This window comes from Bos mutus, chromosome 28, assembly GCF_027580195.1.
Source record: "Bos mutus isolate GX-2022 chromosome 28, NWIPB_WYAK_1.1, whole genome shotgun sequence".
NCBI lineage: Eukaryota > Metazoa > Chordata > Mammalia > Artiodactyla > Bovidae > Bos > Bos mutus.
Genome location: NC_091644.1, coordinates 17,103,464 through 17,120,194, shown reverse-complemented (window position 1 = coordinate 17,120,194; position 16,731 = coordinate 17,103,464). Strand labels below are relative to the sequence as shown.

General features: G+C 36.8%; 1 protein-coding gene across 2 annotated transcripts in view; it reads right to left on the bottom strand.

The window, feature by feature from the left end:
• MICU1 (mitochondrial calcium uptake 1) overlaps positions 1 to 16,731 on the bottom strand; it is a 227,940-nt gene that overhangs the window by 152,055 nt on the left and 59,154 nt on the right. For both annotated transcript variants that reach the window (XM_005888689.3, XM_070364852.1), the window contains exon 5: positions 9,338 to 9,381. In XM_005888689.3, coding sequence (XP_005888751.1) covers positions 9,338 to 9,381 — 44 coding nt within the window. The remainder of the gene's footprint in view (positions 1 to 9,337; positions 9,382 to 16,731) is intronic.

The window sequence follows — 16,731 nt, the reverse complement described above, 5'->3', positions numbered from 1 at the left end:
GAAAGGAGAGGAGGAAGTATCTAATTAACAAAGTAGAAATCATAAGAAAATCAATCCTGCTATTAAAACTTGAGCAAAATTAAAGTAATTCAAATAAATATGAAGAGTCACCAAATTCTTCAGTTCAGTTCAGTTGCTCAGTCGTGTCCAACTCTTTGTGACCCCATGAATCACAGGATGCCAGGCATCCCTGCCCATCACCAATTCCCAGAGTTCACTCAAACTCATGTCCATTGAGTCAGTGATGCCATCCAGCCATCTCATCCTCTGTCGTCCCCTTCTCCTCCTGCCCCCAAACCCTCCCAGCATCCGGGGCTTTTCCAATGAGTCAACTCTTTGCATGAGGTGGCCAAAGTATTGGAGTTTCAGCTTCAGCATCAGTCCTTCCAACGAACACCCAGGACTGATCTCCTTTAGAATGGACTGGTTGGATCTCCTTGCAGTCCAAGGGACTCTCAAGAGTCTTCTCCAACACCACATGGCTGCAGTCACCATCTGAAGTGACTGGGGAGCCCAAAAAATAGTCTCTCACTGTTTCCATTGTTTCCCCATCTATTTGCCACGAAGTGATAGGACTGGATGCCATGATCTTAGTTTTCTGAATGTTGAGCTTTAAGCCAACTTTTTCACTCTCCTCTTTCACTTTCATCAAGAGGTTCTTTAGTTCTTCTTTGCTTTCTGCCATAAAGGTGGTGTCATCTGCATATCTGAGATTATTGATATTTCTCCCAGAAATCTTGATTCCACCTTGTTTTTCATCCACCCCACCGTTTTGTATGATATACTCTGCATATAAGTTAAATAAGTAGGGTGACAATATGCAGCCTTGACGTACTCCTTTCCCGATTTGAAACCAGTCTGTTGTTCCATATCCAGTTTTAACTGTTGCTTCTTCTTCTTTTTTTTTTTTTTTTAACTGTTGCTTCTTGATCTGCATAAAGATTTCTCAGGAGGCTGGTCAGGTGGTATTGTATTCCCACCTCTTTCAGAATTTTCCACAGTTTATCATAAGCCGCACAGACAAGGGCTTTGGCATAGTCAATGAAGCAGATTCAGTTCAGTTCAGTCACTCAGCCGTGTCCGACTCTTTGCAACCCCAAGGACTGCAGCACGACAGGCCTCTCTGTCTATTGCCAACTCCCAGAGTTTACTCAAACTTATGTCCATTGAGCCAATGATGCCATCCAGCCATCTCATTTTCTGTCATCCCCTTCTCCTCCTGCCTTCAATCTTTTCCAGCATGAGGGTCTTTTCAAATAAGTCAGTTCTTTGCATCAGGTGGACAAAGTATTGGAGTTTCAGCTTCAGCATCAGTCTTTTCAATGAATATTTAGGACTGATTTCCTTTAGGATGGACTGGTTTCCTTTAGGATGGACTGGATCTCCTTGCAGTCAAAGGGACTTTCAAAAAGTGTTCTCCAACACCACATTTCAAAAGCATCAATTATTCGGCACTCAGCTTTCTTTATAGTCCAAATCTCAAATCCATACATGACTACTGGAAAAACTATAGCTTTGACTAGAAGGACCTTTGTTGGCAAAGTAATGTCTCTGCTTTTTATATGCTGAAGTAAGATGTTTTTCTGGAACTCGCTTGCTTTTCTGATGATCCAACGGATGTTGGCAATTTGATCTCTGGTTCCTCTGCCTTTTCTAAAACCAGCTTGAACATCTGGAAGTTCACAGTTCACATACTATTGAAACCTGGCTTGGAGAACTTTGAGCATTACTTTGCTAGTGTGCGAGATGATGCAATTGTGTGGTAGTTGGAACATTCTTTGGCATTGCCCTTCTTTGGGACTGGAATGAAAACTGACCTCTTTCAGTCCTGTGGCCACTGTTGAGTTTTCCAAAATTGCTGGCATATTGAGTGCAGCACTTTCACAGCATCATCTTTTAGGATTTGAAATAGCTCAACTGGAATTCCATCACTTCCACTAGCTCTGTTCATAGTGATGCTTCCTAAGGCCCACTTGACTTCACATTCCAGGATGTCTGGCTCTAGGTCAGTGATCACACCATCGTGGTTATCAGGGTCATGAAGATCTTTTCTGTATAGTTCTTCTGTGTATTCTTGCCATCTCTTCATAATATCTTCAGCTTCTGTTAGGTCCATACCATTTCCATCCTTTATTGTGCCCATCTTTTTTCATGAAATGTTCCCTTGGTATCTCTAATTTTCTTGAAGAGATCTCTAGTCTTTCCCATTCTATTGTTTTCCTCTATTTCTTCACATTGATCACTAAGGAAGGCTTTCTTATCTCTCCTTGCTGTTCTTTGGAACTCTGCATTCAAATGAGTAGATCTTTCCTTTTCTCCTTTGCCTTTCGCTTCTCTTCTTTTCATAGGTATATGTAAGGCCTACTCAGACAACCATTTTGCCTTTTTGGATTTCTTTTTCTTGGCGGTGGTCTTGATCACTGCCTCCCATACAATGTTACAAACTACTTTCCACAGTTCTTCAGGCACTCTATCAGATCTAATCCCTTGAATCTGTTTCTTACTTCCACTGTACAATCATAAGGGATTTGATTTAGGGCATACATGAATGGTCTGGTGGTTTTCCCTACTTTCTTCAATTTAAGCCTGAATTTGGCAATAAGGAGGTCATGATCTGAGCCACAGTCAGCTCCCGGTCTTATTTTTGCTGACTCTAGAGAGCTTCTCCATCTTTGGCTGCAAAGAATATAATCAATCTGATTTCAGTATTGACCATAGAGTCTTCCCTTGTGTTGTTGGAAGAGGGTGTTTGCTATGACCAGTGCATTCTCTTGGCAAAACTCTTGTTAGCCTTTGCCCTGCTTCGTTTTGTACTCCAAGGCCAAATTTGCCTGATACTCCAGGTATCTCTTGACTTCCTACTTTTGCATTCCAATCCCCTATAATGAAAAGGACATCTTTTTTGGGTTTAGTTCTAGAAGGTCTTGTAGGTCTTCATAGAAACATTCAACTTTTTCAGCATTACTGGCTGAGGTGTAGACTTGGATTACTGTGACAATGAATGGTTTGCCTTGGAAACAAACAGAGATCATTCTGTCGCTTTTGAGATTGCATCCAAGAACTGCATTTCAGAGTCTTTTATTGATTATGATGGCTACTCCATTTCTTCTAAAGGATTCTTGCCCACAGTAGTAGATATAATGGTCATCTGAATTAAATTCACCCATTCCAGTCCATTATACTTCACTGATTCCTAAAATATCGATGTTTACTCTTGCCACCTCCTGTTTGACCACTTCCAATTTGCCTTGCTTCATGGACCTGACATGCCAGGTTCCCATGCAACACTGATCTTTACAGCATTGCAGTTTACCTCCATCACCAGTCCCATCCACAAGTGGGTGTTGTTTTTGCTTTGTCTACATCTCTTCATTCTTTCGGGAGTTATTTCTCCACTGATCTTCAGTAGCATATTGGGCACCTACCGACCTGGGGAGTTCATCTTTGTGTCCTATCTTATTGCCTTTTCATACTGTTCATGGGGTTCTCAAGACAATACTGAAGTTGTTTGCCACTTCCTTCTCCAGGGGACCACCAAATTCTATACCATAAGAACTTCAGTCCCCCTGCTAACTAACATCTTTGATCTGCAATACAATTTACTCTTAAAAGACAGGAAATCTCTTACATAACTTACTATATGCATCAAGGAGTAATACTATACTTGACCTTATTGGCAGACTCATATTTTATCTGTGATATGAATAATCACAACTCACAGCATTCAGACCATTACAGTACAGGAAAAAAAATGTGCCCATACTCCACTTGGGGAAACAAGACTTCTCCCTAAAAGGAATGGAATTTTAAACTTCACCAATATTTTTAAAAACAACTTTTACCTAAGTGAGTAATTAAAAGCATTTGGTTATATTAAAGCTTTGACTTCTAACTATAGCTCTATCTTTTTTATTCTTGCATATCATCTTTTTATTATAAACACTATAATCTGTATTTTCTTTTCTAGACTTTGACTGTACTTTCCTCTCTTTCACCTCAATGTGGACAATGTTTCAATTTGATTTAAAATGTATACCTTTTCCATGTAAACAAATATTCTTGACAGCATCATAAAGGAGATGGAAATAAAACACATGTTAATTCTTTCTCCAAATTAGGAGAGATTCTAAGGGGACTGAAATTACAAATAATGAAAAGACTCATTCCAGAGGCATGATTTTTGAAAAGTTCAGGGAGAGGTTAGGGGAAAAGGGAACTTGATATAAAGGAAAGAATAAAAAATCTATTTTCAAAAAAAAAATGTTTTGGAATGATAATAATGGACAACTAGTTTCAATGGGCAATTCATCATTACTTAAAAATAGAGTATTAACTACTTCAAAGACAGCATGAACTTTGACTACTTCAAGGCTCTGGAATACTGGTATTCTTTGAAGAAACAATTTTACCTAGATGATGCAGTTTTCTACCATAACTTGAAAAAAAAAAAACCTCATGGTAGGGTTTGAGATAGAGAAAATTGTCTATTACAGACAATAAGAACAGAAAATATAAAACATAATTTCTAACTGGTGGAATGTTAAGGAAAAAAGGAGAAGGAAGAGAAACAGGAAAATGAAAGGTTTCAGGACAGCAATTACATGAACAAATATTTGACAACTATGTAAAATAAAGGCTCTATTTAGAAGGGTGCTTTGTCTTACAGACCAATTATTAGATGATAAAAAGTTAAACTCAGGAAAAAGTACAGCTTTCATTAAAGAAATAATTCATGAAATAATGGCATTAACCAATCATAACGAGAATGTACACGAGACTGTGGGGAAAGAATGCATTTTTTTTTAAAAAATCTATGATATATTACACTAAAAGAAAAGCCAGACCATATTCTGTGTTACCATCTGTATACTAGTGCCAACACTCTAATTATAATGATTTTCAAATATCCTCAAATAGAAAATCTGAACTCTTTAAGTGTTGAGGTTTTTAAACTAGTCTGAATATTTTTAAAAATATCATTTACCTACAAAATATATTCTTTTTAAAAATTATTTATTCTTTTTTTGTTGTTGCTGTGCTGGGTGTTGGTCGCTTTGTGCAGGCTTTCCCTAACTGCAGTGAACAGGGCTGCTCTCCGGTTGTGGTGCACCTGCCTCTTGTTGTGGCGGCTTGTCTTATTGTGGAGCACTCTCCTAGTTGCTCCGAGGCACATGGGATCCTCCCGGATCAGGGATTGAACCTGTGTCCCCTGAACTGGCAGGTGGATTCTTTTCCACTGCACCACCAGGGAAGTCCCTACAAAATATATTTTTAAAACAAAAGGCCACTGACTGTAGTTTCTACAAGGCCTGTGTTAGCAGATAGTTTTGAAATGCATAAATGCTGCAAGTTTCAATAATAATGTATTGCATGACTTTTCTACAAAGGAAATTGCTAAGCATCCTTAGAGTAAGGGTATGCTAAGCATCCTTAGCATACATTAACATAAGGTAGTGATGAGCTCTGGAAAAAGATCTTCCCCCTCAAATTCAAAAGCTGCTTAATCAAATTCAATTTCACAAACTATCAGTTGAAACAGCAGTTTCATTTACTTCTTGAAAATTCTCTAGTCAAAAAGAAAAAAAGATGAGAAGTAAGGAGTAACTGCAATTATTTGTCAATATCATTGGGCCATTCTTTCCTACTTTGCTGGAGTTTGTATGAAATTCAAGTACAAATGAGAAAACACTTCAGGAAAATGATACTACTTCTACATTTCTTCTTGCTCTTATTGACCAAAAACACTAAAGTGTTTTTGTCACTTTAGTGTTTTGTCAACATGAAGGCAATAAAATAAGACAATTTCTTAGTGGTCAAATGATAGACTTAATTAAATGGTGTGCTGAATGTTAAAACAACGGAGAAATAAAGAGGATGAGAACAAATATTTCTCTAAGTAATTTATAACTAGTTCATCTTTTCAAGTTAAAAAAAGGAGAGAGGGAGAAAGAAAATTATCTGTTTAAAAATCAAAGTAAGTTTGAAAGGAAACGCAAGTGTTTTCTTAGTAGTAATGACTACTAAGTTTCTAACCATCATGCATGAAATTTACTATAATTACCACACACATCTGTTTTTTCAACAGGAAATTATTTTAGGAGTTATGTACTCTGGAAACTGCTACTCAGCAACTGAGATTTTCTGATTGGGATAACAAGAGTCATGAAGATCCAAAGGAAAAGAATTAAGATCAACACTTGAATTGAAGGAGGAAATAGAACAGGCTCCATCTTGAAAGCTGGACTCCATCTTGGGCCGGACTGTGGACCTTGAGCTATATGCCCAGTACCTATGGATACAACATACCAACTGGAAAACCAGGTCCCCTGGATGGAAGGGCCCTAGTGCTCATACCTAGACTCTCTGTTGCCTAAAAGAATACCCTAATTATCTGTGTAACCGAATAGAATCATACATTCTATTATGCTTATTGGGGGATGACCACAGGCCTATTGATAATTGTCCACTGTTAACTACCTAGGCTTAAGGCATATGAATCAGGGATTAACTTTGATCGTATCTTTCTTTTCCTTTGTTCACACTAGTTTCAGGGAATTTGGGGAGGTGGGTTTGGGCATGTACACTTAGGGTATATAAGGTTTTCAGAAAAACTGGTCAGGGTCCTTGGCTAAGAGGAGACTCTGCCTTGGGCCCACCGGTATAATAAACTGCACTCCACTATCTGCATTGTCCTTCTGAGTGAGTTTGTTTCCCAGAATGCGTGGCTACAACAGAATAAGCATTGATTCTTAAAATTATTGAGAAAAAAACTTGATACACTGCAAAAATCCCTGAAAAAACTACTAAGTTAATTAAGCACTGAATGAACTTGCACTCTTAATTATTTAAGATTTAAAAACAGTATAGAAACTACTTTCTTAGACTTCATGAAACAAAGACAATTCATAAAGACATAAACTAGACATGAACTAAGTTAAAGTATCCCATTTACAAAGCATAACCTTCACTCCTTAAAATAAAACCTTAATAATATATTTGATAGAATATAGGACTTAAATGAAGAAACTAGCAAAGGAATTAAACATGCACATCATTATGTGGATGAAAGGGGAATTTGTGCACTTTTTCTGGGGAACAGGCTAGCTGGCTCAGGGTCACTGGCTCAATTTTATATCTCCTTATGTAAGCGTCCCATTCTTTTATTTTCTTTCAGAATCTGTTCCCCTGGATGAAGTCAACTTTTATATGCCTGACTTTCATATAAATCAAACTTTCAAACATTAGAACACTGATATCCTTAAATCTTGCCTTTCCTACTCTGATTTCAGATTTTGCGCTTCAGTGCATAAACATTTGCAACTATAATCTGTTAAGAGTGCCTTCCAAACATAGAAGCACTGCCATTTTTGTCTCCATAGCAAGAGGAGCACACAAATACTTTAAATTATTTTTTAAATTTATTTGCCTTTTATTGAAGGATAATTGCTTTATAGAATTTTGCTGTTTTCTGTCAAACCTCAACATGAATCTGCTGTATGGCTCAGGAAACTCAAATACTTTATATTTTTATTGCATTTTACTCTTGCTATTTTATAAAGATGAGTGGAAATTGAAAAAAAATGCAAACAACACAAATGATAAGAAATGTAGAGGTCAAAGATTTAAATCAATTGAAACAAAAGTAGAGCTCATCAATCAATCCAAAAGTTGCAAATTTCTAGCATCAAGTTGACAAGCACTGGCCAAAACAGGAAAAAGTAAAGAGCACATATAAAACATGAGTTACTATTAGGGCTTCTATATTTGGGAGTTCTCTAGGAATGGAAATTCCCCTTTTAACATGTAAAGTTGCTGTTCAACTTGCACATATATCCAACTTTACATATTTTGGGGTTTACAAAAAAGGACTGAATTCTCATGTTACTCTGGATTCCTTCAGTAGCCAAAAAAAAAAAAAAAAAACAAGTGATCTACAAAACTGATTTTGTTGTAAGATATTAGTGACATCATGAGTCATACCTCCAAGGAATATGCAATTGACTAGTTGATTTTTTTCTCAGGTCAGTCAAACATTTTATTGGTTACCTCCTTCCTATGTGCCAAGCATACTCTGGACTCTGAGTGACATAAAGATAGATAAGATAGGGGCCTAACCTGCCAGAGACTTGAAATCAGACCCTGGCACCAGTGTCTGCAGTAACCCTTTATATGGATAGTAGAGACACCAAGGATCAGAGAGAAGATGGGGTTGTCCCAAAGCAAAGCTAGAACTCTGAATCTGGGTCTCCTAGCATCTAAATGCCCTTTCTTTTTTTAATCATTCTTTCTTTTAGAACATGTAATTTTAAAAAGAGGATAACCACAGATGGAGGCATTGTGCCACCTGAATAGAAAAAGTAAATTTTAGGCTGGAAGCCTTGGCTTCCAAGATCTCTCAGATCTCTCAGCTTTTAAAGCAGCCACTAATTCTTTCCACTTGTGCAAGAATCTGAGCACTTATATCTTCACCTTACCAATACATGTATTTTATATAAGGATGCAGGATTGACACATTTCTGCAACATCAGCTTCTATTAACCCTGACTTCTACCTGTCTAGAGCCTAGTTTGTAATCCTGCCTTTTTCAGCCACTTCATGATTTTCCTTCTGACTTCCTTCTTGTTAAGCTTTGTAAAGCCATCCCTGGCTCGATCTTTTTCCTGCTGTGCTTTCTTCCTCCTCTTGAAAATAGAACTTTTACTTTTCTCTCTGACTCTGTGTAATATTTTCTTTTTCTTTTTGGAGAATTCAGCCTGAAAGGGAAAAACATGTTTAACTGACTGTTTTGAGATAATAAAATTGAAAGTTTCATTTCCTATACTTAATGATTTATTACATGATTTACTCAGGCATAAAATAAATTAAAAGTAAGTATAATGCAAACTTTATATGCATATTGGGGTGCTCTTCATAACTGTTTTAAAACTACTAGTAAGGACTTCTGCAATTTTCTTGTTAGGGTTATGACTACATACTATCAAAGTCTAAGGAAAGTCAAATCAGATAGGTGTTTTTATAAGAAATATAAATATAATACTGGGGAGTTGTTAACCTTTATAATGGCTTCTAAATTAAAATTCAAATGTCAAAACACACTCAATTAGCCCTCATTATACACAGCAGACAACCCAACAGTATTACTTTATATGCAAAAACACAGAAGAACCTTCTGCTTGATTTTTTCTGTAGAACCATTTGAAGGCACTTACAAGGCCTCCCAATGTAAGCACCAAGCTTTTTCAATAAGATAAACAGGTATTCAGAAATTTCTCACAAATAACTTTAGAGGAACTTTAATAAACAACAGGATATACATGTTGTGTCGTAGTTCACTCACCTTTCCATCAAAGCGTTTTATTGTATATTGATCCAGACCCAAGTCTGTAAAACAGAAAGAAATAATGCTTAGTCACTGATTATAACTCCGGTGAAATACGTGAAATGCTAGCTCTCAGTTCTGTTTCCAATCCCATTGAGATGGTTTAGCTACAACATTATTTGAACAGAAATGAAAATTCTGTCCCACTTTCAGACTTAAAGTGTTGGTACTAAAAAATACCAATCCTTTATTTTATATAAGAGAATATGAAACTCTTAAGAGATAAAAAGGGTCCATTTACAGACCTAGTCATGTGCAAACCTATTCAACAGTAAAGCCAAACTAGAACCCTGGACTCTTTCCAGGATGATACTTTTTCATTACATCAAAATGATATATTACCTCTAAATAAGGTGAGGGGATATTAGTTTTATCTGAAAGCATAATCATTTTTTGTATAAAAATGTATAAAGAGATATGAGTTTAATACCAGGAGACATTTTGCAACACACCTAACAAATTCAAATCAGCCATCTTAATATGACCTTTTAAAGGTGGGCTAAATAATAAATTTAGCCTTGGGAATTCCTAGCATTGTGAAATACTAAGCACCATGAAAGATAAAAGGAAATATATTCAGTGTTCTTGAGGGCTGGTATTTTCTGTTTTTGATGATTGTTTTATCCCAGTATTTGGAGTAGTGCTTGATCACTAAATACTTAAAAAAAAACACAAAACTGAATGTGTAAGATACGGCTCTTGCCTTGAAGAGTCACAGTTTTGTAAGAAAGACATATGCAATAATGTTGCAAGGGGATATACAATGAGTTCAGTAAGAGGATGCTGTGGGAATTTTTAGAGTGGAGAAATCAGTTCCCAATTATACTTATTTTTCTTGCATAATTACTCAGTTGTTTTCTTTCAGTTCTCACTTTCTTCATGCCAGTTCAGGCCCTTATTTCATTATGCTCACAGTAATACAATGATGGGAATATCACTGTCTCAAAGGAAGCTTTTTGCATTTCTGCTTCTACACATTTGGTTACACATGCTAATCTAAAATGTGCTTCACCTTCTAGAAGTCTGTCCAGAATAAAATGAACCACTGACTGCAAAAGAAGATAAGTCAAAAAAAAAAAAAAATTAAAAAACAAATCTAATTTGAAACTTCACATGTACTCAAGAAAATATCAGTTATAAAGGCAGAACATGCTTCTATGATAAAAAAAATAGAGAACAAGAAAGAGTTGTAGACAATTAAAACTAGCAAGGAGAGATAAGAAAGCTTTCCTAAGTGAACAGTGCAAAGAAATAGAGGGAAACAATAGAATGGGAAAGAACAGAGATCTCTTCAAGAAAATTAGAGATACCAAGGGAACATTTCATGAAGAAATGGGCACAATAAAGGACAGAAACAGTATGAACCTAACAGAAGCCAAAAAAATTAAGAAGAGGTGGCAAGAATAGACAGAAGAACCATACAAAAAAGATCTTAATGACTCAGATAACCACAATGGTGTGATCACTCACCTAGAGCCAGACATCCTGGAGTGCGAAGTCAAGTGGGCCTCAATAGCATCACTATGAACAAAGCTAGTGGAGATAACGGAATTCCAGCTGAACTATTTCAAAGCCTAAAAGACGATGCTGTTAAAAGTGCTGCACTCAATATTCCAGCAAATTTGGAAACTCAGCAGTGACCACAGGACTGGAAAAGATCAATTTTCATTCTAATTCCAAAAAAAGGCAATGCCAAAGAATATATTCAAACTACCACACAACTGCATTCATTTCACATGTTAGCAAGGTCATGCTCAAAATCCTTCAAGCTAGGCTTCAACAGTATGTGAACTGAGAACTTCTAGATGTACAAGCTGGATTTAGAAAAGGCAGAGGAATCAGAGATCAAATTGCCAACATCCATTGGATCATCAAAAAAGCAAGAGAATTCAGAAAAACATCTACTTCTGCTTTGTCAACTATGCTAAAGCCTTTGACTGTGTGGCTCACAACAACCTGAAGAAAATTCTTCAAGAAATGGGAATACCACACCACCTTACCCGCCTCCTGAGAAACCTGTATGCAGCACAAGAAGCAACAGTTAGAACAGGACATGGAACAACGGACTGATTCAAAACTGGGAAAGGAGTACATCAAGGCTGTATATTGTTACCCTGAGTATTTAACTTATATGCAGAGAACAGACCATCATGCAAAATGGTTGGGGGGAATGAAGCACAAGCTGGAATCAAGATTGCTGGGAGAAATATCAATAACCTCAGATATGCAGATGACACCACTCTTGTGGCAGAAAGCAAAGAGGAACTAGAGTCTCTTGATGAAGGTGAAAGAGGAAAGTTAAAAAGCTGGCTTAAAAGTCAACATTCAAAAACCTAAGATCATGGCCTCTGGTCCCATCACTTCATGGCAAATAGATGAGGATACAACGGAAACAGTGACAGACTTTATTTTCTTGGGCTCCAAAATCACTGAGAATGGTGACTGCAGCCATGAAATTAAAAGATGCTTGCTCCTTGGAAGAAAAGCTATGACAAACCTAGACAGTGTATTAAAAAGAAGAGACATTACTTTGCCGTCAAAGGTCTGTCTAGTCAAAGCTATGGTTTTTCCAATAGTCATGTTGGATGTGAGAGTTGGACCATAAAGAAGGCTGAACACCAAAGAATTGATGCTTTTGAATTGTGGTGTTAGAAAAGTCTCTTGAGAGTCCCTTGGACTGCAAGGAGATCAAGTCAGTCAATCCTAAAGGAAATCAGTTCTGAATATTCATTGGAAGGACTGATACTGAAGCTGAAGCTCCAATACTTTGTCCATCTGATGCAAAGAGCTGACTCATTGGAAAAGACCTTGATGCTGGGAGAGATTGAAGGCAGGAGGAGAACAGGGGAATACAGAGGATGATATGGTTGGATGGCAGCACTGACTCAATGGACATGAATATAAGCAAACTCTAGGTGATGGTGAAGAACAGGGAAGACTGTGATGCCGCATTCTATGGGGTTACAAGAGTCGACACAACTTAGCGACTGAACAACAACAAAACTGTGATTACCCATTTCCCCATATTTCTTAATATACTGTCAAGAAATTACGAAAAGTTATCTCCCTGGACCACTGCCAAAAAAACAACAGAATGGAAAAGAGAAAACAGAAGAGTGAATTATAGAAAAACAGAGACTCAATACAAGGTCTTCTGTCATGCAAGATCTTTTCTCATTCAGAAATACAGATGAAATAATTCAGAAAATATTAGCAGAAAATTTCTCATTTAAGTAAAATGAACAAAACTTACTTGTAATTCAGTGTATGCTTATGAAATCTCAGAAAACCAAGAACAGGAAAATCCTCAGAGTTCCCAGAAAAAAAAAAGGCCCTTCCTAGTCCTTTACAAAGGAATGAGAATCAGTCTAGGATCACATATCTCATAAGTAAGGGAAATATATGCTTACTAATTAGAGCATCACTGTTCAACACAAATACATGTGAGCTACATGCATAATATAATATTTCCTAACAACTGCCTTTAAGAAAGTAAATAGAAACAGGTAAAATTAATTTTAATAATATATTTAACTTAACTGAATATATCCAAAATAGCATGATTTCAACATATAATCAATACAAAACTTATTGAGATATTTTGCATTACATATATACTGAGTTTTTAAAATCCAGTGTGTATTTTACAATTATAGCACATCTCAATTTAGACTAGCTACATTTCAAGTTATTACCATAATATCCAAAAGAATTCAAAAGTTAACTTAAACGGATTTATGTTTTTCACTGAATGCTCTTTACTATAGTTGGGAACATATTTTACCATGGGCATCTATCCAAAAAAAGAATGGGGCATGTGTGGACAGCCTGGCATGTACTGAGAATTCCTGTCATTTAAAAGCAATATTTTATGTCTGTATTAGACATAAGTACTTAGTTGAAATACATGATTGGTTCATCCTGTTATATTTAGATTTCTTTACTTGTCAAAAGAAGGAGATGGTTGGATTAGATCAGTTCTTAACATGGTTGGGGGGTGAAGTATGGGAAATGTGGATGGACTACTTCATTCTGTCCTTACTCCCTACTTCTCTTAAAATTCTAATAGCCTCAATTATAGTGGGGAAGGGAGAGTATGCTGAAAGGTGAAAACATAGCATGTATAATTTGAAAATGTAATCAGATGACTCCCCTTCCATTTCTCCACCCTCATTCTTTGGGTCTTAACTTAGAAACACTGGATGTTATGCTGCTATGCCTAGGGTGTTTTCTATGGATCTCAAACTTCCCTTCAAATAACTCCCACAATCATTTAATGTTAACAGAGTGACCTGAACACTATCTCCTCCTTTTCATTCATGAGAAAGACGACCCTCAAAAGGATTAAATGATTGTTTTGGATTTTAAGTCTAACAATCTTTTTAAATTATGACAGTTGCCCATCTTGAATCCACACTAAAAATAATGTAAATGTGCATGTAAGAATAGTCTCAGTTGAAGCTCTTGAGTGAACATTTAACAGGTTTGTTTTAAAGATGATAGCTACTCATTTTGTCAAAAGACATAAATGAAACTGAATCACATATATAATTTTGATATAATCACATAAATAAAATCTAAAAATTAGAGCTTAAGTAAATGGAAACTATATAATTTTACATAAGAAGTCCCAGCTATCCTTCAATATTTAGAGACTCATTTTTCAGTTTAATACTAGAATTTATCCTAAAAAATGGATGCAGAAAAGTATCCTAAATTTTTATATAAATGATTGTATTTTCAGCTTATGTAAATCAACAAAGTATAGTTCAAGTTCATCAGATACAAGAGAGAAACTTTCGCTGAAATTGTAAAAGTGCTAAAAGAAAAGAGTTTCAACCCAGATTTCTTTATTTAGTGAAAATATTTTTCAAGAATGAAGACAGGGCTTCCCTGGTGATCCAGTGATTAAAAACCTGCCTTGCAATAATGCAAAGGACATAGGTTCAATCCCTGGTCCAGGAAGATCTTATATGCCTGGGGGCAACTGAGCCCATGCATAACAATTCCTGAGCCTGCTTGCCCACAACTAGAGAAAGACTGTGGGCAGCAACAAAGACCCAGCACAGTCATAAATAAATAAATAAATATTTGAAAAAAAAAACTACCTTAAAAAAAAAGGAAGACAAAATAAAAATGTTCTCAAATGAAGGAAAACCAAGAGAATTCATCACCAGCAGAACTGCTTTAAAAATGTTATCCTTCAAGTGTGAAGAAAGTGATACCAGAAGAAAATATGGAACTTAAGGAATAAATAAAGAACAATAGGAATACCTAATACCTATTACAGATAAATTTAACAGATTATTTTGGCAGTCAAAATAAAACCTTAAAACAGTATCTGGAAAAGTTTTCAAGTTATGTAGCTGTACTACATATGATGTGTGCTTGGTTGCTCAGTTGTGTCCAACTCCTGCATGACTATAGCCTGCCAGGCTCCTCTGTCCGTGGGGATTCTCAAGGAAAGAATACTGGAGTGGGTTGCCATACCCCCCTCCAGGGGATCTTCCCAACCCAGGGATCAAAGCCAGATCTCCCACATTGTAGGTGGATTCTTTATTGTCTGAGCCAGCAGGGAAGCCCAAGAATATTGGTGTGGGTAGCCTATCCTTTCTCCAGGAAGAGAGTCCCAACCCAGGAATCAAACTGGGGTCTCCTGCATCGCAGGCGGATTCTTTTACCAGCTGAGCTACCAGGGAAGCCTAATACATATGGTACTATACCATAAACTGGGGAGAATACTCCACTTGAAGCAGTAAACTATAAATTCTTAGTAAACTGTGAAAAATTAACTATGTATTGATATATTATAATCCCAGTAGCAACCATTAAAGATACAGAACAAAATATACTTAAATTCCTCTGCCAAAATCAATACGAAATATGAAAAAACCTTCAGGGATTCCCTGGTGACTCAGTGATGAAGAATCTACCTAAATGCAGGAGACACAGGTTCGATCTGTGGTCCAGGAGGATCTCCCATATGCTGAGCAACTGAGTCCACATGCCACAACTACTGAGCCTGTGCTCTAGAGCCTGGGAACTGCAACTGTGGAGCCCACATGCCACAGTTACTGAAGCCTGTGCACCCTAGAGCCTGTGCTCCTCAATGGGGGAGGCCACTGCAATAAGGAGTCCATGCACCTCAACTAGAGAGCAGCCCCTGCTTACTGCAACTAGAGAAATGCCTGTGCAGCAAGGACGACTCAGCACAGCCAAAAATAAATAAGTAAACTAAATTTTTTAAAAAATCTCTAAATAATCTGAAAAGAATGCAGGAAAGAGGTAAGAGTAACATAAAAGGGGAAAACAAACAATAAAATGGTAGACCTTAATCTAAACATATCAAAAATTACATTAAATATAAATCATCTAAATACATTAAGAGGTAGAAACTGTCATACTGGATAAAAAACAAGATCCAATTACATGTGGTCCATAAAAAACCTATTTTAAATATAATCATATAGGTAGGTTAAAAGTAACATAATGGAAAAAGAGGTATCATGAAAAGTGAATTAAAATAAAGAGAGTAGCTACATAAATATCAGCCTATGTGGACTTTAGAGCAAAAGAAATATTAGCAAGGATAAAGAGGGTCAATTATATAATGAAAGAGGGTCAATTCACCAGGAAGACAGAATAATCCTAAGCGTGCATGTACCTAGTAAGAGAGTTTCAAAACATCTAAAGCAAAAACTGATGGAACTGAAAAGATACAGACAAATTCACAAATAAAGTGATCAACTCCCTTCTCTCAATAATTGACAGAGACAGGAATAGATAACCAGTAAGGATATGGAAGATGGTAAGATCAGTGGCTGCCTGGGACTTGCCAGGGAAAAAGTGGGAAGGCAGGATTACAAATGGGCACAAAGACATCCTAGGGGGTGATGAATATATTCATTATTTTGATTATGCTGATGGTTTCACCACTGTATACATCCAATTAGTATACCAAAACCTCATCAAACATTTAAATATGTGCTGCTTGTTTTGTTTTTGTTTGTTGTTCAGTCACTCAACTGGACACTAAGCCTAGATGTGATAGACAATTAAGAATTGCTACTTCGTTTGCTACCACAAGCCCCACTGGTCACCAGAGTCAAGCTATTAAGGATGTGTCCTCCCAGTGGCAGTCACAAAAGCTGCAAAGTCAGACATACACACTGTTCAGAGATACCAGCAATCTGGGACAGGGTACAGGGAGAGCACAAAAATGATGCCCACTGGCCTGCCCAGTCTCTGAAGAAGTTTATAGTCAGACCATAGATGTGTAAAGTTTAATTAGAAGCCTCCCCTCAGGCCACAGCCATGAAGATAAGTTAGTAAGCCTCTTTACACAAACATTG